Source organism: Bufo gargarizans, chromosome 11, assembly GCF_014858855.1.
Source record: "Bufo gargarizans isolate SCDJY-AF-19 chromosome 11, ASM1485885v1, whole genome shotgun sequence".
NCBI lineage: Eukaryota > Metazoa > Chordata > Amphibia > Anura > Bufonidae > Bufo > Bufo gargarizans.
Genome location: NC_058090.1, coordinates 36,522,551 through 36,545,507, shown reverse-complemented (window position 1 = coordinate 36,545,507; position 22,957 = coordinate 36,522,551). Strand labels below are relative to the sequence as shown.

Below are 22,957 nucleotides of genomic sequence, written 5' to 3'. Positions count from 1 at the left end.
TTCCACCTTTTGTTACGGTACAGGTTTATAAAGGGGATCTCGCACACATACCTAACCTGCAGATAACAGATTACCACAGAACTTCTTTAGGAGATTTGGCCGTACCGACCACATCAGCCAGTACAGACTCGGAGGACTTATACTTTATGCATTCAGCAGGGGGACACTTACCCCCACCCAAAGGAAACTTGCCAATAACGGGCCCAATAATGTGGCCATTGGCAGGAATGCAACCAGTGATCTAGAATTCCTTCTAATCCAAAATTACAGTGATTGTTCCACTCGTGTCCCCCACTGTCGATCCACCAATACTCCAGCATACAAATGCATGCTCAGTTTGGCCGAGTATGCATGTGTTCACAATAGAGACCAAGTTGGGTACACTGAAAACACATTATTACCAACTATTATGTGTAAGAGACATCATAACCAAGTATCTACATCCAGTGGTTTGGAGTTTTACTGGTCACATTACTGCATCCAGGGCCCTCACCACAAAAACCAAAGCACTCTACCTGCAACTCACCTATTACGTCCATAGCAACAGATACTTCATTTTTGTTATTAAAGGGGTTATGTAGGGCAAAGATATTGATGACCTATCCTCAGGGTGGGTCATCAACATCAGAAGGGCGAGGGTCCGACTCCCACCACCGATCAGCTATTTGAAGAGGTCGGATGCGCCATTTCCTTTGCAGCAGTGTAATTACAACTGCTCATCCCATTCACTTGAATGGGACAAGCAGTAGTGGAACACGTGCCACTTTGGGACAGGTCACCGCTGAGACCAGTCGCTGACTGCAGCAGCACAGGTAAACAAGGTAAACAAGCCTGGAATCAGAAGATCGCCAGCCAGGGGGCCACGAGAGTAGGATTCCCTTGAATGGGACCATCCGTTAATATTACACTGCGCACACTCTACAAGCCCCTGCCCCTCTGACATCCATATATACCAACAGAGCACACGGACGTGTCTTAGTGAAACAACACAGTCATTGCTTCTTAAAGGGGTTGTCCAGGATGCCCTCATTTTTCTAGTTAGCCCTTCTAGACTGTTTGACCCAATACAAGAATCTGGCGGTCCTGGCCTCGCCTGCATTTGGCAATCTTCCTGTTCTAGGCTTGTTTAGTCTCCGTTCACACAGTTTTTTGGAACATTTCTGCTCTAAAAAACGCCTCAAAACAGCCTCTGATTCATTTCAAGGGAAAGCAGAATCTCCCACTGAAATGAATGGGAAGCAGAAAAACAGCAAGATGTAAGATCCTCATGAAGCTGAAAAATGCAGGTTTGTATTGAAGTGAACACCCGCGTTGTAAAAAAAAAACAAGCGTCAAACTGCACAAAAAAAAACAAACTACAAATTTTTTTTAAAAATGCGTATTCTGCACTTTAAGCATAGTCATGTGAACTGGCCCTTACTTTCAACCGGGTTGCAGATGGGAATTGGCCTCAGCGGTGACATGCCCCCCCAAGCATCACATCACTGGTGGGTCATGTCACTTGAGGACATGTCAAAGCTGAGAGAAGTCATTGGCGCAAGTGACCCTGGTCCACACGTAAATCAGAAGATCGCCAAATACAGCCAGCGTGCAGGAGCCAGGAGAGTAGGATTCGTGTATTGGGTCAAAGAATTTAGCTAAAAAACAAGGGGGATCTTAGACAGCCCCTTTAATTGTCGACTTTGGTAATTACTTGTATTTCTCATGAAATAACAATTCTGGAACATCTTTTCCTATAACTGTGTGTGGGGTTGTTCCTTTGTTATTCCTCCGGAGTATTTATGGACAAATTGTCCTAGGTAATGGTGACACCCAGTTTTTAAAGGGTTGCGTTTGTACACAGTCAGTTACAGAACAGTGCGAGACTGTGGACAGACCCCCAACTGATGCACACATTTCTAGCAGGAACAACAGAGGAACAGCACAACTCAGAATATTAAGAAAACATCCGCCAGAACTGTTATTTATTGAGGCATGCAAGCATTTACTAGAACAGACATGTCGGGAGAGGTGACGAGCACAAGGCGCTACACACAGGCATCCAGCCGTCAGTGGTTATCATATTAACACCGTTGATCCCAGATCTGTACAATTTGCTACAAGACTGGTCCAGTTATACTCAAGCATTTGCCAAGAGAAAAAGTACAACTGGAATAATTGCCATACTTCCAAATGAAATCTACATTCTCGCCGATCAGCCACTATGTGCGAGCGAAGAGCGGTTCGCCCCCCGATGCGGCAGCGTCCTCTCCACGAGTAGAGGTAGACTAGCAGCAGACGGCCAATATAGAAAAGCAGATTGAATTAACCAAATTAAAGGTCTAGAAGAGCGAGCGCCTGCTTGGTAAATAATATTTATGGCTAAACGATTCTCTGTAACTGAATCCTTCATAAATTATGTAGCATCCGCTGAAAGCCACAACGGGGATTAATTAATGGCTGACGATGGAGTGGAATCGATTGGAATCAAGACGGCAGAAAAGAAATCTTCAGAAAGAGAGACAATAAAGCATTTCTCTTACATGAGCGGTCTCCTCTCCACAACCCCATACCATAGGGACATCCGGAGGTGGGTACAGACCCTGCTCCATTCATGTATTGTGTGGTCAGATGTAATACCATGTTTTTCCCGTAGTGGCCACTGCATCCAACGGCAACTTCAATTGGCGGGTTGTCTCATCACAGGTTGCTAGAGGTGCATTTGCTTGTTAAGATCTATGAAGAACCCAGCCTCATCCCACTTATTTTTACTAGAGGTTGTCAGCTGTTGACAATCCCTTTGTGTTTCGAGGGATTCCCGATCACAAAATGTCCCCCACTGCCAGGACCCACAGTCATCAGCTGTAATCTTTGAGTATGTTCACATGTTCATGATTTGCCTGAGGCCCGATTTCTGCAGTTGAAGCTCCAGAGAACCCACACACGGATCAGCCCTATTATCACCCAGTAGTTTTAACCCGCCACCATGTCCATCCGTGCGCTGGAGACTTTAAAATACAAAGGATGTTTATTATTCTGCACAGATTTTTTCCACTGTACGTGAATATAAAATACCCATTTTCCTTGTGCTGGCTTCAGATTCTGTGCACCCAAGTCCTGAATACTTTCTAAAAACTTAAAATTTCCTTGCAGTGCCACCTACAGGTTGTGGGTGAAGCATTACATGGTGCACGAGTTGTCCATACAATGTAAGGACACGTCGGGTCCTCCAGACAGAATCTGTGGCTAAGAGATAGCACTTACCTCAATGTAGGTTATTCTGGCTAAGAGAGACGTGGAGATCCATTTGGGTACTTTAACTACTTAAAGACTCGGACTGAAATGAGGAAAGGCCATGTGACCCATATACATAATGTTACAGGCCGAGAAGAGGCCGCAGCACTCACCCGAGCGCCATGGCCTCTTTCAAGAGCTGACTGGTTGGGTGCTGGGAGTCAGATCCCCATAGGATCAGATATTGTTGACTTATCCTGGGGAGTGGGGATAGGATACCAATAGTTAAATCCCAGAAAACCAATTAACTTAAAATATCTAGGTTGTCACACAGCCATAGACATTTCCGGATAGGATTCATTAAGCTAGGCTCTGGAATTCGTATATCTAAATAACACTTTCTATGAGCTGCTTACCTGGAAACGGCGGGCAAGATCTATTTGGTGATCATCATCATCTGAGCTGCTACCCAAATGCTCCTACAGTGAGCACAATGGAAACGTGGATTAGGTTCAGGTCATACACTGGAAGGTTTGGAGTAAAGGGGCTACCTTCAAAGAAGGATGACCCTGGTGACCAATCGCTATTGCCGGGGATGCAGAGTCTAGACAAATAGCAGGTACTATAGTGAATGGCCGTCCATGTAATGCATGCACATGGTGGGTCTACCACAGCATTCTGGAAGATACAAGGGGGTTCGAGGCAGGGGATCCCCATCTATGACATCATATACCCCCATAGGCCATACAGACAGCTAGGCTGAGCATGCAGGATTTCATGGGCAAGAGGAAACGCCTTTAGTTTCAACTTATCTCGCATGAGAACAAAGGAGAGGCCATGATGAAGTGAAAATGTCTTAGGCTACTTTCACACTAGCGTTTTTCTTTTCCGGCATAGAGTTCCGTCCTAGGGGCTCTATACCGGAATATAACTGATCAGGCATATCCCCATGCATTCTGAATGGAGAGCAATCCGTTCAGGATGCATCAGGATGTCTTCAGTTCAGTCTTTTTGACTGATCAGGCAAAAGAGAAAACAGTAAGGGCTCTTTCACATCTGCGTTATTGTCTTCCGGCATAGAGTTCCGTCGTCGGGGCTCTATGCCGGAAGAATACTGATCAGGATTATCCTAATGCATTCTGAATGGACAGTCCGTCCTTCAGGATGCATCAGGATGTCTTCAGTTCCGGAACGGAACGTCTTTTGGCCGCAGCATGCTGCGCTTTTTGCTCCGGCCAAAAATCCGGAACACTTGCCGCAAGGCCGGATCCGGAATGAATGCCCATTGAAAGGCATTGATCCGGATCCGGCCTTAAGCTAAACGTCGTTTCGGCGCATTGCCGGATGCGACGTTTAGCTTTTTCTCAATGGTCACCATGGCTGCCGGGACGCTAAAGCCATGGTAAAGTGTAGTTGGGAGCGGGGAGCAGCATACTTACCATCCGTGCGGCTCCCGGGGCGCTCCAAAGTGACGTCAGGGCGCCCCAAGCGCATGGATCACATGATCCATGGGCATGGGGCGCTCTGACTTCATTCTGGAGCGCCCCGGGAGCCGCACGGACGGTAAGTATGCTGCTCCCCGCTCCTACTATGGCAACTAGGACTTTAATAGCGTCCTGGCTGCCATAGTAACACTGAAAGCATTTGAAGACGGATCCGTCTTCAAATGCTTTCAGTACACTTGCAACAGTACCCTTGTTTCAGTACACTTGCTTGTTTTTCCGGATCCGGCGTGTAATTCCGGCAAGTGGAGTACACGCCGGATACGGACAACGCAAGTGTGAAAGAGGCCTTAGTTTTATCTCCGGCGACAAAAAACTGAAGACTTGCCTGAATGCCGGATCCGGCATTTTATTTTCAATACCGGAATGCTGGATTCGCCCTTCTGGTCTGCGCATGCGCAGACCGAAAAAAATAAGGTGAAAAAAAATAAATGCTGGATCCGTTTTGCCGGATGACACCGGAAAGACGGATCTGGCATTTCAATGCATTTTTTTGACTGATCAGGCATTTTTAAGACTGATCATGATCAAATGCCATCAGTTGGCATACGTTTTGCCGAACTGCTTGCCGGATCACTCTGCCGCAAGTGTGAAAGTAGCCTAAAAGCCCAATTACACATACAGATTCTGCAGGCAATTGTCAGGAGGGAAGCGTTTCTTCCCGGCAATCGTCTGTGCGGTAGCCGAGGCGATTACATGCAGCAATCTCCTCCTCAATATTCCATCGCTCGTCCCCATACTGATTCATTGTTTGCCGGCAGCAGAGTGCTGATTACACGGCAAACTATTTTTAAACATGTTGAAAGACTTTGATTACCCTATGAACGAATGTTTGCTTGTGTATTCGACGGCAGTATTACACTGCCAGATCATCGCTAACGAGCGTTCATATGAAGGCTTGTTAGAGATGACCTTAGCGACTATCTGCAGGTGTAAGGGCCTTTATACCTAGCTTCCTTGACATCTGCCGTTGGGGGTCAGTGAGCCCCCCATTCACAAGAGGTCATTGGATAGACTTCAGTTTTATTTAGTCTGTAACCCAAATAAGTAAAAAACAAGACAAGTCTGCACAACTGGCTGCCATAATGTGAGGACAGAACCTGCATTGCCATACGCTGTTGTATAACTCTTAGTCCAATACAATAAAGCATTGCTCCCAATATACCTGAGACATGTCCGCTGCTTCATCTTCTGGGCAAGCTAAGGTCTTCTGCAGCCCAGAGCTGCCCTGCGCTAGGTCACTGCCTGTCACACTGCCGCCAGCTGGTGCCAGCTAAATTCATAAGAAGGACATTTATGTATGGGACGACACGGGTGAAAAAGTCAGAACAGGTTCTCAAAAACTATGCTGACAGCGTGCTATGTGCCACGTCACTGGACAGAGGGGGTCTACCATGGCAATCTATGAATAAGGCCTCATCCACACTACCGTTTTTGGGGTCCGCATCCGAGCCGCAGTTTTTGCGGCTCGGATGCAGACCCATTCACTTCAATGGGGCCGCAAAAGATGCGGACAGCACTCAGTGTGCTGTCCGCATCCGTTGCTCCGTTCCAAAGCCCTGCAAAAACAAAAAAATATATAGCATGTCCTATTCTTGTCCGTTTTGCTGACAAGAATAGGCATTTCTACAATGGGCCACCCGTTCCATAAATTGCGGAAGGCACACGGACGGCTTCAGTTTTTTGCAGATCCGCGGTTTGCGGACCGCAAAAAAATGGAACGGTCGTGTGCATGAGGCCTTACAATGAGACCAGGACAATTGAAGCCAACAGCAGCTGGCACTACTGTGTGGTATTAACTTGGGGTATGTTGACATGGAAGATTTTTTGCAACAAAAAATACTAACATCAGTGCCCTACTGATTTTAATGGTAATCCACCCCATAGTTCAGTTGACATGTCCATTCCTTCAGCTCCATATAGATTAGGCCCCACGACATGTACAAATGCAAATCTGCGTCAGAAACCCGAGGACCACAAATTTGCTATGTGAACATGCCTCAAACAAAGTCACAGCTTGAACGGACCATGAGTGGCACATGTACTGCACTGGATTTGAAGGATGCCAGCTGAACACCATGGGGGTCATTTATCAAACAGCAACTTTTTACACCGGGCTAATATATCCCCCACACCGCCGGAGGGTGCGCTTAATTTATGACAAGGTGCAGGCCTAGTCATAAATGAGGTGCGCCTAAACTGAAATCTACTCTGGCTAGTCATCATTTACACCAGAAAAACTGGTGAAGATGATGGTGAATGTGCCTTTTCAGAGAGTAGCGAGGTTAGCTAACTACAGGCGCTGTGGCATTCAGAAAGTTGCAAAAACGCTGGGTTGCAACTTTTTTTTACGCCAGTTTCTGGTGTACAGGGCCATGATAAATGGCTCCCAATGAGGTTTTAGATCACGCTCAGATTTGAGAAACCGCTATATTACGCCATCCTCCACTGCAGCAATAATCAGCACATGTAAATGCAGCCTTATACATAGCGGTGACATCTGTCAGATATTCTTATAGTATGTGCTATATTGCCTCACCTCCTCTGCAGGACTGTGTGAGACTGCGCACGCCTGCACACTATCAGCGCTGCTCCCTTCATTCTGTATACATAGACCCTGCGTACCAAAATTAAACAGGTTAATCCACGTAGGAAACAGGCACAGCTGGCAGTAGTCTAAAGGCCTGGAGAGAGACCCTTCCCCCAGTAACTACGCTATGCTAGAGTAATGAGAAATAGTACAGCTATATAGCTACAGTATGGTATTCTGTTCATGGCATTGACTTCATAGATATCAGACAATCCCCCCTTCGAGTGTTGCCTGTTCCCAGGATTTTAGGTTGAGGCATCCGCACAGAAATTCCACAGTACAATGCATGCTGCAGATTTTCACATGCAGGATGGTGTGGCGATATGTTGAGGTATACGTGGCGATATGCTACAAATTCCATTCATCGTAAGGCTACTTTCACACTGGCGTTTCTGGGTCCGCTTGTGAGATCCGTTTCAGGGCTCTCACAACCGGCCCAAAACGGATCAGTTCAGCCCCAATGCATTCTGAATGGATAAGGATCCGCTCAAAAGTTTGGCTCCGTTCCGCCTCCATTCCACTCTGGAGGCGAACACCAAAACGCTTGGTGTCCGCCTGACGATGCAGAGCCAAACAGATCCGTCCTGACTTACAATGTAAGTCAATGGGGACGGATCAGTTTTTACTGACACAATATGGTGCAATTAAAAACTGATCCATCCCCCATTGACTTTCAATGCAAGTCAGGATAGATCAGTTTTGACTTAGACTTTAAAAAAAAATAAAAAATAATGTAAACGGATACAAGCGTTTGCATTATTGGTGCGGATCCGTCTGGGCAGATACAAGACGGATCCGCACCGAACGCAGGTGTAAAAAGAAGCCTAATACGTGAAAGCCACAGCTCAATCCGCACAAAATCAGCAATGAAATCTGCATGCAACAAAAATGGCTTTTGTTTTTTGTGTGGATTTTTATCTGGATAAGATGTGTGACCTTACCTTAGGGTATATGGGCATAGAGCGAGGCTTCCCCCGCCAATCAGGATGCTAGAACTGCTAACAAACAGCAGCTCTCCCACTGACAGCCCTGCTCAGAGTATTGGTGGGGGCATTGGGAAGTCCTGGAAAACCCCCAGTTTTGCTCAAGTCCTGCTGGGGCTTTGAGTTTATAGTTCAGGAGGAGCAGAGCTCTGGCAGCAAGGCGAGGGGGTGGGGGCTGTTATAGCTGCTAATATCTCGGGATTGGTAGCAGCTAGAGATATGGGCCTAGTCCTTTTTGAGAGCCGACATTTCAGGAATCACGGCATTATCTCCACCACACGATATATATATAGTGCTGCCCATAGTTATTCATACCCCTGGCAAATTTTGACTTAGTTACTTTTATTCAACCAGCAAGTAATTTTTTCCCATTATTGTGGGGGGGGGGGGGGGGGGGGGGGGGAAACATTTCTCAGCTTTTATTTACATTTGAGCAAGAAATACAAGATGTTCCGCACTGTGGAAAATCTCAGGGGACGTGGTCGGAAGCCAAAAGAGACACCTGTGCTGGCCAGGAGGATAGCTAGAGAGGTGAGAAAGAATCCAAGGATCACCACCAAGGCCATCCTGGTGAATCTGGGCTCTGCTGGTGGCAATGTCTCAAGGCGGACAATCCAACGGACACTGCAGACCAAGGAGGACCCCACTTCTCCAGATAAGGCACACAAAAGCTTGCTTGGCCTTTGCAAAAGCTCATCTGGACAAAGAAGACTTCTGGTCTTCTGTGTTATGGCCAGATAAAACAAAAATGTAATTGTTTGGTCACAATTATGTTTCCTTCATTTGGCGTAAAAAAGGAGAAGCCTTCAACCCAAAGAACACCATCCCCACTGTCAAACATGGTGGTGGGAACCTAATGCTTTGGGGGTCCAATGGACCAGGGAACCTAATCACAGTAAACGGCACCATGAAAAAAGAGCAATACATGAGGATCCTCAACGACAACATCAGGCAGTCTGCAGAGAAACTTGGCCTTGGGCACCAGTGGACATTTCGGGATGACAATGACCCCAAACACACAGCAAAAGTGGTGAAGAAATGGTTGGCGGACAACAACATTAATGTTTTGGAGCGGCCCAGCCAGAGTCCAGACTGGAATCCAATTGAGAATCTGTGGAGGGAGCTAAAGATCAGGGTGATGGCAAGAAGACCCTCCAACCTGAAAGATTTGGAGCTCATTGCTAAAGATGAATGGGCAAAAATACCTGTGGAGACCTGCAAAAAGCTGGTCTGCAATTATAGGAAGCGTTTGATTGCTGTAATAGCCAATAAAGGCTTTTCTATTGATTATTGAGAAGGGTACGAATAATCTTGGACTGGACACTTTTGGCTCAAATGTAAATAAAAGCTGAGAAATGTTTTTTTTTTTCCCACAATAATGGCTCTTGTACATAGTCTTATTATTTTTCGGGAGACACCCATGTCATTTCCCGTCAAAAAAATACTTGCTGGTTGAATAAAAGTAACTAAGTCAAAATTTGTGAGGGGTATGAATAATTATGGGCAGCACTGTAGCCGTTTTATTAATTGAGGAGTGAAAGCAGTGAAACCTGTTTTTCTCACTTTCAGCTCTAACAGCTATTTCTTCTGATGTAGAGATTATAATAGTAATATATAGTATAATCATATTTGTACTGACCCTCAGAATACAGTTACTTATACCACACAGTGAACACCGTAAATACATTACACAAAATAATGTTAAATTTACTATTATTTTATCTTTATCCCTAAAAATAAAATAACAAAAAAGGTTATTTAATACACTATATGTACCCTAAAATGGTTCCTAAAAAAACTACAACTTATCCCACAAAATCCAGATTTTTTTTTTAATGTTATGACTGCTGGAACACAAAGGGGGAGGGGGGTAAATGTTACTGGTCCTTAAAAGGAGTTCTACAGTTTGTTTTAACTGATGATCTATCCCAGGGCTGGCCAACCTGAGGCTCTCCAGCTGTTGCAAAACTACAACTCCCAGCATGCCCAGACTGCCTACAGGTATCAGCCTACAGCAAAGCATGATGGGAAGTTGTAGTTTTACAACAGCTGGAGAGCCACAGGTTGGCCAGCCCTGGGATAGATCATCAGCATCTGATCGGCAGAGGTCCGACACCTGGGACCCCCGCCGATCAGCTGTTTGAAAAGGCAGCGGCGCTCCAGCAGCGCGCGACCTTCTCACTGTTTACCGCTGGTCCAGTGACGTCACAACTAATATCACTGGCCTGGGCGGGGCCAAGCTCTGTTCACTTGAATGGAGTTTAGCCCCGCCCACGCTAGTTAATACTAGTCGTGACGTCACTGGACCTGCGGTAAACAGTGAGAAGGCCACGTCACTGCTGGAGCGCCGCTGCCTTCTTAAACAGCTGATTGACGGGGGTCCCAGGTGTCGGACCCCCGCCGATCAGAGGATAGATCATCAGTTAAAACAAACTGTAGAACCCCTTTAAGGCTAAAATTAGTTATGTCACTAAGGGGTTAAAAATGCAATGGTGTCGCCTGAGTTGTGAGCCAACTAAGCTTTTTGGGAGGGTTTTTCCAATTTTATTGTGACCGTTAGTAAGTTAAATGGAATATCCCTTCACACACACAAGATAGGGGATAAGTATCTGATGAGCAGGGGTCCCCAGTGATCTTGAGAATGGGGGCCCGATGTTCCTCCGTGCTTGTGATCAGCACCAGACCCCAGCTGATCAGACAAATCCCCTATCCTGTGGATAGTAGAGAAGTGTTTGTAACAGGACAACCCCTTTAACATTCAAGAATTTTGAAGAAAACTAAAAAAAACTGAACTGGCAAGGAAAGGGTGCATTATATATCATCCATTATTACATATAATCCGCACACTCCCTGGATGACAGATTGAAATTAAAGCCTGAGGGAGCTTCCCCTCTGTATATAGAAAGGAGTGGTGGACAAAAATGTAAAAAATTCCATTCCCAGTGTGACAGCGAGCCGCGGCCTGTTTATTGGTGCCGAGATAAAAAGTTTCCCACAGAGAAAATACACTTTACTGAGCACAGACGGCCGACAGTATAAAGCACCGCCTTTGGTAATGGAGATAAAACACAAAGGAGAGGAAACAACCGTCTGCAGATCTAAGCACTGCTCCAAGTGGTTAGGAATTCTTATCCGCCCTGTCTTTTAGTAGTTTATTGACAACCAATATGGCCGCCACTACAACCCCTACCAGGCAAGCCAGCAAACAAGGCATGTGGACAACACCACATGGCAGCTCACCGATTCAGGGAAATCCTGACATCTAAAGTGATTTAAAAAAAAAAAATAATGATAATGGGCATTTACTAGTTATATAACGCCAAACGACTGTCCGATCAGGAATTCAAAAATTCTATAGAGGAGAGTCCCTTTATGGCAGGGGTCCTCAACTGGCGGACCATGGTCCAAATCCAGACCGCAGTGGCCAGCTGTTCAAACCCTGTATTCAGCGGTATCTGCATCCTCAGGAGGTACACCATTCCCCTGCTGTCAGTAGTTCAGTGCATGCAGGCGAAACGTAGTGATGTCATCACTCCTCCTGTGCCGAGTCACAGCTAGCGAGGAGCGGACATAGCCCACTCTGTTAGGGGAATGTGGGGTAGGCATGTATTATAACTGGAGGCACCTAAGGGTGGGAAAAACTTTGTGATAGTGGCCACCTAAAGGGCCAAACTGTGAGGAGACTGCTAAAAGGGGGCAATAACTGTGAGGGGGGTCATCTAAGGGGTTGGGGGGGGGGGGGACTAAGGGGGCATCATACTGTGGGGGGCATCCTACTGTGAAGGGAAGCACTAAGGGGGCACTTCCTGTGTGATTGGCGGAAGTGCTACACACCACCACGACCCTCACACTACAGCAGACCCGGAAAATAAAAAATAAATAAAATAAAAAAGTAGTTATGTCTCTTGGACATAACTGGACAACCCCTTTAAATCAGTTGCTCTCCTCTCTGTTATCAAACATATAGCACTCAATAAGCACGGTATAAGGAGCAGAGGCAGTGGTCGTGTCCATTATGAATATCACTGCAAACAGCACCCTACATCTCAACTTCCTGGACACGGCACGTGGATTTTACTGCAGTTTCCAAGTTTTGATGGCCACTGAATAGCAATCTATTCAACCAGCAGAAATGTAATAAAACACTGTAATATTACATAACGGGTCCTCTATCTGGATTACATCTGCAAAACCATATTCCTAAACTATCAAATTATCTGGACAAGAAAAGAGCAAATCTAGAAGTCTTGCTTTATATTACGTGGCTAGCCTTCACTTTGTGCCCTGGGAACCGAGGCATTCAAGGTTATATGTGATCAAGGCAGAAGGATCCCTTACATAGCAGAGCTCAGCCGTAATCTCCTTTGATGGTAATACCTCCAGAAGAACACACCTTTCACAGAGTCTTATGTAAAGCCGCAGAGGCTTAGAAGAAAGTCTTGGGGTCTAAGAAAGGTTAAGAACAGGGTGTGTGCGTGTTCTGGGGATTCAGCTCGGAGAAGTTATGCAGGCGGCTGGGAGAACTCCTACTCATCTTCCCCTCCTTGGCCGAAGACCACATAACAATGCAAGATTGTTTAGAAGAAGCAAAACAGTCCGAAACAAGAGACGCGGAAAAACACAAGCGGCTCGCATCACAAAACGGATCTGTTTTATATAAAACGTCAGCGCACACCCCCAAGATGTATCCACAATGACGCCAGGAAACATTAACATGCTAAATTTCTTTTTAAAAGGAACACAACGTCCCGGCTTCGCAGCAATTACTGGCATGCAACGCCTAACTCGTTTTGAGCCACACAACTAGGAAACTATCTAAAAATTATTCTAGTTTTCAAACCAGCACCTGGATCTGAACAATTGTGTGATTGGATGCAATTAAAAATTCAGTACAGCTACTGAGCTATTCAATAAAATCTGTCTGTACAGCGCCACCTGCTGTTTGCCATTTTTCCTAATGTCTCTGTCCATCTCCTATGGTGGATGAACATGCTCAGTTCCATCCTTTAACAGCCAGCAGCTGAGAAAGCACACGCCCCTGAGCAGCAGCAGAAAGGACACATCCCCTGAGCTGCCAGCCTGAAATAAATCTATCAGAGCAACGAATGGGGAGATCTCTGGATCCACGTGAGGTACAGGACTGGTTCCGGCTTTGTCAGAAAGAGATGGTCATGTCCTATATGAGATTTACATTTTTTACACTAATCATGGGATACTTTTTCCCACCAATCTCTTTCCTTTGAGTCTACTGCTCTCCGTTATCCGCCATTTCAGGCTATAGAGAGGCTGACTAATGCTCTTCTATGGCAGGGATCAGCAGCCTCCGGCACTCCAGATGTTCTGAAACTATAACTCCTAGAGTGCTCCATTCACTTCTATGGGAGTTGTGAGAACAGCCGAACATGTTTGCATGCTGGGAGTTGTAGTTTCTCAGCAGCTGGAGTGCTGAAGGTTGCTGATCCTTGTTCTATGGGATCACGGCCAGGAAATCTTCCCCCCACAATCACTACTTTATCACATATATCTGGAGGAAGAACAGCGGCGGGAACCCGCGCAGAAGCTTTATTGTTTCTACTTGGATGACCAGAGAAATTAATCTCCAGTTAACGCTCCTGTCTAATTGTTTTGTCATCTCCTGTAAAATCAAATCAAAAGCCAATTAATCTCACAGGCAAGTCTCTCGATGTCTACAGATGCTCATTTTCCAGAGGAGGCTTATTGAGATATTAAGAGGGCGCTTTCCAGGCATGATCAGGGTGGATAGGACAAAGTTCTTAGATTATAAGAGCTGTTGGGAGGGGGTTTTCCAACATTCTGATATTGATGACCTACCCTCAGGAGAGGTCATCAATATCAGATCGGCAGGAACCGATCACAGCTCTCCAGTGAGCACCATGGCCTCCTCACAACTTACCAAGCACAGCGCAGTCCATTTGATAGTGGCCATGCTTGGAACTGCAGCTCAGCCCCATTTCCATGAATAGAACGGAGCTGTACCTAGGCCATGGCGCTCTACAGGCCTAGGAAGAGGGGATGCTGGAAGCTGTACTCTGTCTATATCATATTGGTGACCCATCCTGAGAATCTCGGAAAACCCCTGGGAGGTCCGACTAGCAGAATGAGGGGATATGGCACTCTCCTCTGCCGTGTTTCACAGGTACGGCTCAGTACATACAAATATGGTGGTGCCTAATAACACTGAAAACAATAGAGAGGCTGCAACGCATGCACGAGTGCCACGGTCCTTCAAGCAGCCGAGAGCCGGACCCCCACCAATCTGATACTGATGGCCTATCCTGAGGAAGGGCATTTCATAACCTGAACCTGGAACACCCCATAAGGCGAGGCTGTCGATACCATACAATTCACAATCTGTTAAACATATTACACAAAAGCAAAAATGACACACACTTGAAAACAAAAAATTAATATAAAGCTTTGGAGAATCCGGATTCCCTGCTGTTACAGCAGTCTTCTGAAGCAAAGTGGTTCGGGAAGTCAGATGTGCCCTTACACCTATAAAGGCAGCCGGCTGAATGCACATATACGCTGGGGGTTAACTCCAGAACAAAAGGATCAGCACAAAAAATCCAAGAGCCATCTGTCAGGGGAGAGCAGGAAGGTCCCCATCCCCATTAGTCTGGGACCTTACGATCCCTATGAGATTACAACAGCTTCATAAAAGACGAGGTCTGTCCATCAAGCTTTAGACACTAAATCTGCATGAGAGCTACTACCGGCCTCGCCATGAGCTGAGCCATCGGAGCGCTGCCCCTCTACGCCTTGTAAGGGTGACGGAAACAAGTGGAACACATCAGATCTCCTTTGGTAATTACCAGACTGCACCCGGGACATGTGCAGTGCAGCAGTGAGCGATACCCGCGCCCATTAACCCATATGTGATGGCACTCTTACCCCTCAGGTGCCAGTTCTGGTCTACGGGTAAGTGGCAACATGTCACCCGATTTCTAAACCAGAGGGGCCAAGGATCACTTATACCCTGCTAGAGCTCCTCCAAGATTTCCACGTCTGGAGCGCTCTGGCTGTACCGTTAAGGCCTCTCACACACACACACACAACCGTATGCATTTTTCATGTCCATGTTGTCTGCTTTTTTTTTTTTGCTGACCCACTGACTTCAATGGGCCCTTGGTCCACATTTTGTAGCCAAGAAAAGGACGTTTTATCTTTTGAAGAAAGCACACAGATCATTCGTAGGTCTGTTCCGCAAACAGATAGAACATGTCCTATTCTTGGCCGCAGACCCATTAAAGTCAATGCGTCAACAAAAAACGGATGCAACACGTTTGCGGACTGCAAAATACATACAGTCGCGTGGGGTTGGCCCGCGATCAGCATCTCTCATCTGTCCACAGGTTAAGTGTCAGACCTCCAGGACCCCCAGCAGTCCCGAGAATGGGATGCCCTGTCTGAATGGATCAGTAGTGTGTATGCTGGACCGCTCTTCCAGTCACGGGGACAGCACTTTCAGTCCCATGGAAGTGCCTAGAGCAGGGGGCTGACATGGGCACCACCACTCCATTCAGACTGGGGACTCAGGGACCCCTATTCTCGGGGTCACGGCGGTTGCCAGCCCATTGACATATCCTGTGGATAGGTGATAAATGCAGTTCATGGGATAACCCTTTAAATGGAGCAGTACATCCGAGATCAGCCATGGAAATATCAGAGTTAGGATCGGTAGGGGGCAAAGGATCCTAGTCCCTTTGTGCCCTGGATTATAGATGTCCCCTTTAAGAACCCAGGGCTGAAGTACGCGGGTTTACACGCAGCCCATATAATAGGGTGTACGATATAAGCACACAACAGGAATTAACCTTAGCTTCAGCCACTGACAATAGGTGCAGACAATATAGAGCAGCTGTAAACCACCCGGCGAGCGGGACAATGCGCCAGACGTATAGCGCCATTAATATTGGATGAGGAAAATATAGATTTTTTTTTTTTTGTTCCTGGCAACTGAATCAGACTTTCCAATAAATTCAATTATGCATAAGCTTCTTGTGACCTCAGAAATGTCTTTTAATGAGAATGTAATGCATGTCCCATCTCCAAGGGGGCGGCCGGCGCTTCCTCACATTCTCCACAGATGTTTGGGTGGAATTCACATGTGCAAGTGTTCAGATCACATTCCTTATATAGCTGGAGACACAACGGGAACAAAATGTTCATGTACAAATCCTGGACAGCAGCAGAACCAAACACAGCGCGGCTCTGCTTCATGTCCCGAGCTGCCGTCCAACAACTTTCTCCAAGGCACCGCCCCTTTAAGGAGAGGACTGTCAGCAGTTACAGGAAGAGAAGTCCCACTAAAAAGGGGGACCCGACGCTTCCCCTGACACATCTGTTTCCAGTAAATACCTGTGTCCCCCATAAAATTTGGGAACAGCACTCTGTTATACTCCCCGGAGAGGTGGAGCACAGTCTGCTCTCTGTATAAATCCAGTATTGCTGATCACTACTTTACTTATACTGTACCTGCTTTATGAGCAAGAGATGGGGACCTCCAATATTACCACTACAGATCCCCTAAACATGTCTGGCCTAGGAGCGGACCAATCCAGTCTCAGAACTTGTGCCCAATTTAAAAATAAAACACACACCAAAAAAAAAAAAAAAAGAGCTTGGTCCTGTGACTGCTGCAGCCATTCCCCGACCTCACAGGAGTAGTGGCATCCAAACCCATGTGGGGTATAAATGCTTCCTCCACCCCTGTGAGGGGTTGTGTCCTGTAGTACATTGACCTACACCTAGACCACTGATGAGATAAACCTCAAAGACGCAGTAACAGCCACCACCTAGAAGCTTCGTTCACATATCCGTTAGAAGATCCGGACAGATCCCTACAATAAAGTGCGGTGGTGATCCGTCCGATTTCTGGCTTATACTATTGCGTGCAGTGGTTTTTTGTCCTGCCAACAGCCGGCATTTGCACTGGATCCCGCAGTTGGATCTCCAAAATGGAACAAGGCCTTTACACGCTTTGATAAAGACGTATGATTTGGCGATTTATCGCTTGTGCAACTATTGAGAAGAACACGCGACACGTGGCCATTAAGTTGTAATGGTAGTCACAGGTCTAGAGGGTTAGACTGGCAGCCATTGAGTGACTGCATTTACACAGAAGAAACCTGCAAATCACCATTTCGACTACCAAAAGTGACGATCCCAAGTAGTCAAATTTCACACATTAGGCCTCTTTCACATGGCAGTGAATCGCTCACACATCCATTGACATCCAATCTGTGGGTTTCCATGAACGTTGGTCCGTAGTGACACCAAGGAAGCGTGCACTATTTTGTTTGTGATAACGGATCCGTAATGAACATTATAGTCCACGAAGACCGCGGACAGAACAGGGATGCCCTCCGTGTTTGGTCCGTGGTTTTCACAGGTCGTTGTTAGGGGTTGTTCTGGCCTAGCAGCGTCCATGGAATACAGATGAGACACGGACCAAACCAGATTCCTCACAGACGAACCACTGACCATCTTGTCATGGATGTCAAAGCAATATAAAAAGGTTGGATAGTTCTCCAATTGGATTACGTGGGTATTAGGAGATGGTTCCCAAGCCAGATATATATAATTAGTAAGACTCCTGTACTCCACTTTGGTTTTCAAAGTAATGCTTTTATTTTGTGCGGTTCCAGTCAAAAACGTTTTTCGGCTAACAGCCTTCTTCAGTACAACCGGATCGAGCCGCATAAAGTGAAAACTCAAGCATTCAGAGCGGTGTCCCCTCAGAGGGTGGCAGGAAGCTGCGTGTCAGGGGGGCTCTATGGCCCTGTTTGGCGTGTGTTCCGGTAGGCTTTGGCCTGTATGCCGGATCACCATGGCGATCCCCTCTGAGGGGACACCGCTCTGAATGCTTGAGTTTTCACTTTATGCGGCTCGATCCGGTTGTACTGAAGAAGGCTGTTAGCCGAAAAACGGTTTTGACTGGAACCGCACAAAATAAAAGCATTACTTTGAAAACCAAAGTGGAGTACAGGAGTCTTACTAATTATCTTGTCATGGATGTCATCACGGACACGGACATGTGAAGGAGGCCTTAGTATGTAAAGGCGCCATAAACATCTGTGTAATCAACAATGAGCCAAATTAAAATGACAGCAATAAATTACCAGGTTAAAAACAAAAAATAAAAAAGGCTATGGAGTCACAACATGTAAATCAGGGGTCTCTAAGCTCTGGTGCTCTAGCTGTTGTGAAACTACAACTCTCAGCAGGTAGGCCGTCACCGCATTCTGGGAGTTCAAAATGTTACAGTAACAGCATTGAAAATGGTCCTGATAATAGCAGTAGGGTGGCACGATGGCTGGCACGGCCGTCACGTCGCGCTGAGGACACGGTTTACATTCTGACCATGGTACCATCTGGAAGCAGTTTGAATGTGGATTTCCTTCTTGCACTTCAGTTTCCCCCCACAGACCAGAAACATATTGGCAGGTTAATTCTGACTACATTATAATGGTTTCGAGTAGATGTCAGCGAGTGAAGCCAGCAACATATGGCGGTCTATTTCACTGGCAGCGTTAGGAAGGATAATTCCTGTCTATATCCATCTTGTATTATCTTCTTAGGCACAGCCAGAATCTGAAGGTCATCAATTTCCAGGTTCCTTTCATGAATAACCATCTCAAGTATAATCTGCAAGGAGGAACCCCTACGTGGAGTATAGAGTCCCCCTGAAAAATTCAGACTGAACCGTTGCGACAAAGGAGGCAATGACTTTGGACAGCAGTGGTGCCATACCTTTACCAACAGGCCACCTACTAACGCAGCAATGGCTTAAGGAGGGGGTTGTCCAGGATTTTGATACTGAAGGCCTGTCCTGTCTGACACCCTGCACCCCCACCGATCAGCTTATACTCTGAAGCGCCAGAACCACACAGCTCCATCCATTGTGTAGTGGAAGGAGCACTGATGGGGGTAACGCTGCAGTCACCAGCTTCATCCACTACACAATGGACAGACCGGTGCAGTTCCGGTGGCGACCTCTGGTGCCAGGGCTACAGGGTAAGACCTAATGGGTGGGGGGGGGGGGGTGTCAGACCCCTGCATTCTGATATTAATGACGTATCCTGAGAATAGGCCATCAATATCAAAATCCTAGAAAACCGTTTTAAAGGTTTTTCTGAGAAGGGGACCTCCACTGATCCTGAGAACAAGGTTATGTTCACATGTAGCAGACACTGCAGATTTTCTGGATGCAATTCTGTGCTATAGTATCACTGAAGTGGAGGGGAATTTCTCATCGGCATGCTGCGGAAAAAATCCAGAGCGTAAATTAACCCGCGCTGTGGAGTTTAAAGCCGCAGCAGGTCACTTTATGCTGCGGATTACAGCCTTTGCAATGCATCATGTGAATTCCAGAGCAAATCTGCGACAAATCCACATGCAACGTTTTGCCAGAGTCCTCGCCATTTTGCATGGAATCTAAGCAAAATCTTTAGTGGACAATCCTCCCGTGTGACTGTATCCCGGAGCGGCCGCAGTGCTGATTTAGTGCTATGTCCCTTTCACAGCAGCACCCTGACCACCCACCGTGCAGTGAACTTCAGATAGGTCCACATTGCACGGTGCAGTAGCTGGATGTGGCCCCTCATCCTCAGGATCAGTGGGGGGGGGGGGGGGGGCCCTAGAGGTTTAACCCTCCACTGTTCATGAAGCGAGGGCACATCCCTGCAACATGCCATTACTTTATAAGATGAGAATACCCCTCACAGCAGCAATGCAAACCAACATGACTGAGAACAAAGCCACAGAACCGCACAAAACCCCCACAAATTATCCTGACCTCCTACAGCAAGAAAAAATGCAAGTAAATGGCGTCACCCACCTTAGAGGCCTGTGGAGTGGAGATCACGTGAACGCTGCTGGCTCTGACACCATTGGATTTAGGCCGCTTATAGAGTGCAAATCTGCTTTTCCTTCTGCCTCGGTCTCCGTTAGGAAGGCAGCCATTGTACCTACAAGAGCAAGAACAAAAAGGGTTAAAGAACAGGACATTGTAATACTGGAATTACAACCCCCTCTATCCTACAGCAAGCACGGCTATCCTATGGAGGCGATCGGCTACAACACTCATCATTAGGACGGGCATGTGCTGTATTAACTCCTTCTCTTCAGGAGAAACCAGCAGCAGGATTTTTATCCACATAAGCTGCATCTGGTCCTTTAATCCAAATCTATCCAGCGACATGGAGATGCAGAAATAGTGAAAAATGATGGGACGCGGTTATCAGAGTCCTCCTTAGGGCTATAGGGATCACCATTGCGGTCTTATGCACACAACCGTATGTATTTTACGGTCCTATCTGTGTCGCATCCACATTTGACTTCAATGGGTCCATGGTCCGCATTTTGAGAATAAGTATAGGACATAGTCTATCTTTTCGCAGAACGGACACGTGCAGTGTGCTTTCCGCGTCCATATGTCAGTTTTGCAAAAAGATAGACTATGTCGACAAAATGCAGATCATGGACCTATTGAAAACAATGGGTCAGTGAGGCTACTTTCACACAGAGGATCTCAAAACCGGAGGAAAATGTTAGTTTGATTTAATACAACCGGCCGTATCGGTTCTGATTGTATCAAATCAAAAGTGAACAAAACGTCTGGAAAGAAAAAACACCACACACAACACGGATCCGGCACCATTGTTTTTAGTGCCGCATACGGCTTGTTCAGTCTCGCAAACCAGACTCAAAACCGCAGTTTGCATCGGGTTTTGTGTCCAGTCACAGAACGCAACAAACTGGAATGGAATGCATTCTGATGCATGGCGTTCCGGTTTGTTCAGTTTTGTCCCCATAGACAATGAACGGGGACAGAACTGAAGCGTTTTCCTCCGCTATGGAGATCCTCTGCCAGATCTCAAAACTGAAAAGGAAATTGCATATGTGAAAGTAGCCTTAGTATAATGCGGATGGCACAAAGACTGCACTCATATTTTCGCAAAACGGATCACATGGTCGTACGCATCAGGCCTAATGTAATTCCTATCAAACGGAGACACACTTTAAGCCATGTACACACTGCATCTGACGCTCTATTGGGATCTGACAGATTTGGCGGGGAGACTAGGGCTGCATGCCATTCTATACACCCCATCGGACCCCCAATATAAGCCAACGGGGTCCATCAGGTGCGGTGGTGTCTGTCAGCGTTTTACAAAGTGAAACCATGACTAAATGTTAACAATGCAGGGTTTTTAAGACTCTGCTCATTTCTATTCACTGACAGCAAACAGAACTTCAAGGAATGAAAACAAAAGTACATAAGAAGGTTGCAAGACTGGAAGATTGGACAAACTTTTAAAGTGCATCTTAGGACATGCCGAAAAAAAAACATTGCTGGGTCACTGACCTGGAACCACACCTCCTAAATTCCAAAAGCTGAGGGCGCAGTGCTCTAAAGCATCAGAACCCTCAGGCCATGGTATGAGGTTCCCACAAATTGGAAACCATGATGATACAGGAAGACGAGAAAAGATATGGAAGAGTCGCTGGTCAGATCCCACTGACGGAGGCTGTCGGGTTTCTGGTACAGTTCCCGAGATTCTGCAGTTTTCCCCTACATTATTTTTTATTTTATTTTTTGCTGGAATCTGTGACGCAGGCTCCTCGCAAAACATCTGCTGCAGATGTGAACACGCCTTAGATGTGGCCAGGACAGTAAAGTGTTTTTTTTTTTTTTTACAATTAGGAAGACCGTAAAAGACATACATCAATAATAAAGCACCCCGAAATGCATTATGACATTTATCTCATCCGTTTGTACAGCTCCTGTGTAATTGTGTTTATCGCTGATCGGCCCTCGTCCTGCCCGAACATTGCCCAGTCTAATAGGGACCCATTTCTTAAAGGGTTTAGCTCCCCATCTCTCTGCAGCACACCCTCTTAGGGTCCATTCACACGTCCGTTGTTTCTTTCCTGATCTGTTCCGTTTTTTGCGGAACAGATCTGGACCCATTCATTTTCAATGGGTCCTGAAAAAAAAAAAAATAATGTTCTGTCCGATTTTTTTCAGGACCCATTGAAAATGAATGGGTCCAGATCTGGTCCGCAAAAAACGGAACAGATCAGGAAAGAAACAACGGACGTGTGAATGGACCCTAAATGCTCTCCATGCTTCTACAGCAATAATAAACAATGTAGCTGTGAATCCAGCACTGGAGGAGACAGGAAACAGTGACTGGAGAAATCAATCATTCCCACCATGCCAGTATTCTGGACTGAAAAAGTCACACCTGCACGTTCTCAAGCAGGGACAATGGATGGGACCAACAGGCCCAGCATATAGTCTTCTTTTACGCCAGTTTTCTGGTATAAAATACAACTGAAATCTAAGCTGGCTCCAGGGTGGCATAGATTTTACTTTAAGAGCACAGACTGCCGGAAGATGTGCCTAATTTATGACAAAGAAAGCACTTCTATACCGGTGTCAACCACTAGTCTATGATAAACTCCTCCACACTATGTCTGTGTGCCTTTCTGCAGCTCCTCCCCATTGACTTCTACCAGCAGCAGCTGTGACCTGATCCCTCAGTGGGTTGATATTCCATCTCGTCTGGAGACGGATTTCATCAAAGAGAGTGAATAATGAGTGTAGGAGGTATGAAGAGAAAAAGTAGTGTCTGACA

General features: G+C 46.3%; 1 protein-coding gene across 1 annotated transcript in view; it reads right to left on the bottom strand.

The window, feature by feature from the left end:
* PELI2 (pellino E3 ubiquitin protein ligase family member 2) overlaps window positions 1-22,957 on the bottom strand; it is a 97,344-nt gene that overhangs the window by 6,953 nt on the left and 67,434 nt on the right. The window contains exons 2-5 of the mRNA XM_044272332.1: window positions 20,152-20,281; window positions 7,255-7,332; window positions 5,881-5,988; window positions 3,630-3,692 (exon numbers count right to left, since the gene is read on the bottom strand). Coding sequence (XP_044128267.1) covers window positions 3,630-3,692; window positions 5,881-5,889 — 72 coding nt within the window. The 5' untranslated portion in view covers window positions 5,890-5,988; window positions 7,255-7,332; window positions 20,152-20,281. The remainder of the gene's footprint in view (window positions 1-3,629; window positions 3,693-5,880; window positions 5,989-7,254; window positions 7,333-20,151; window positions 20,282-22,957) is intronic.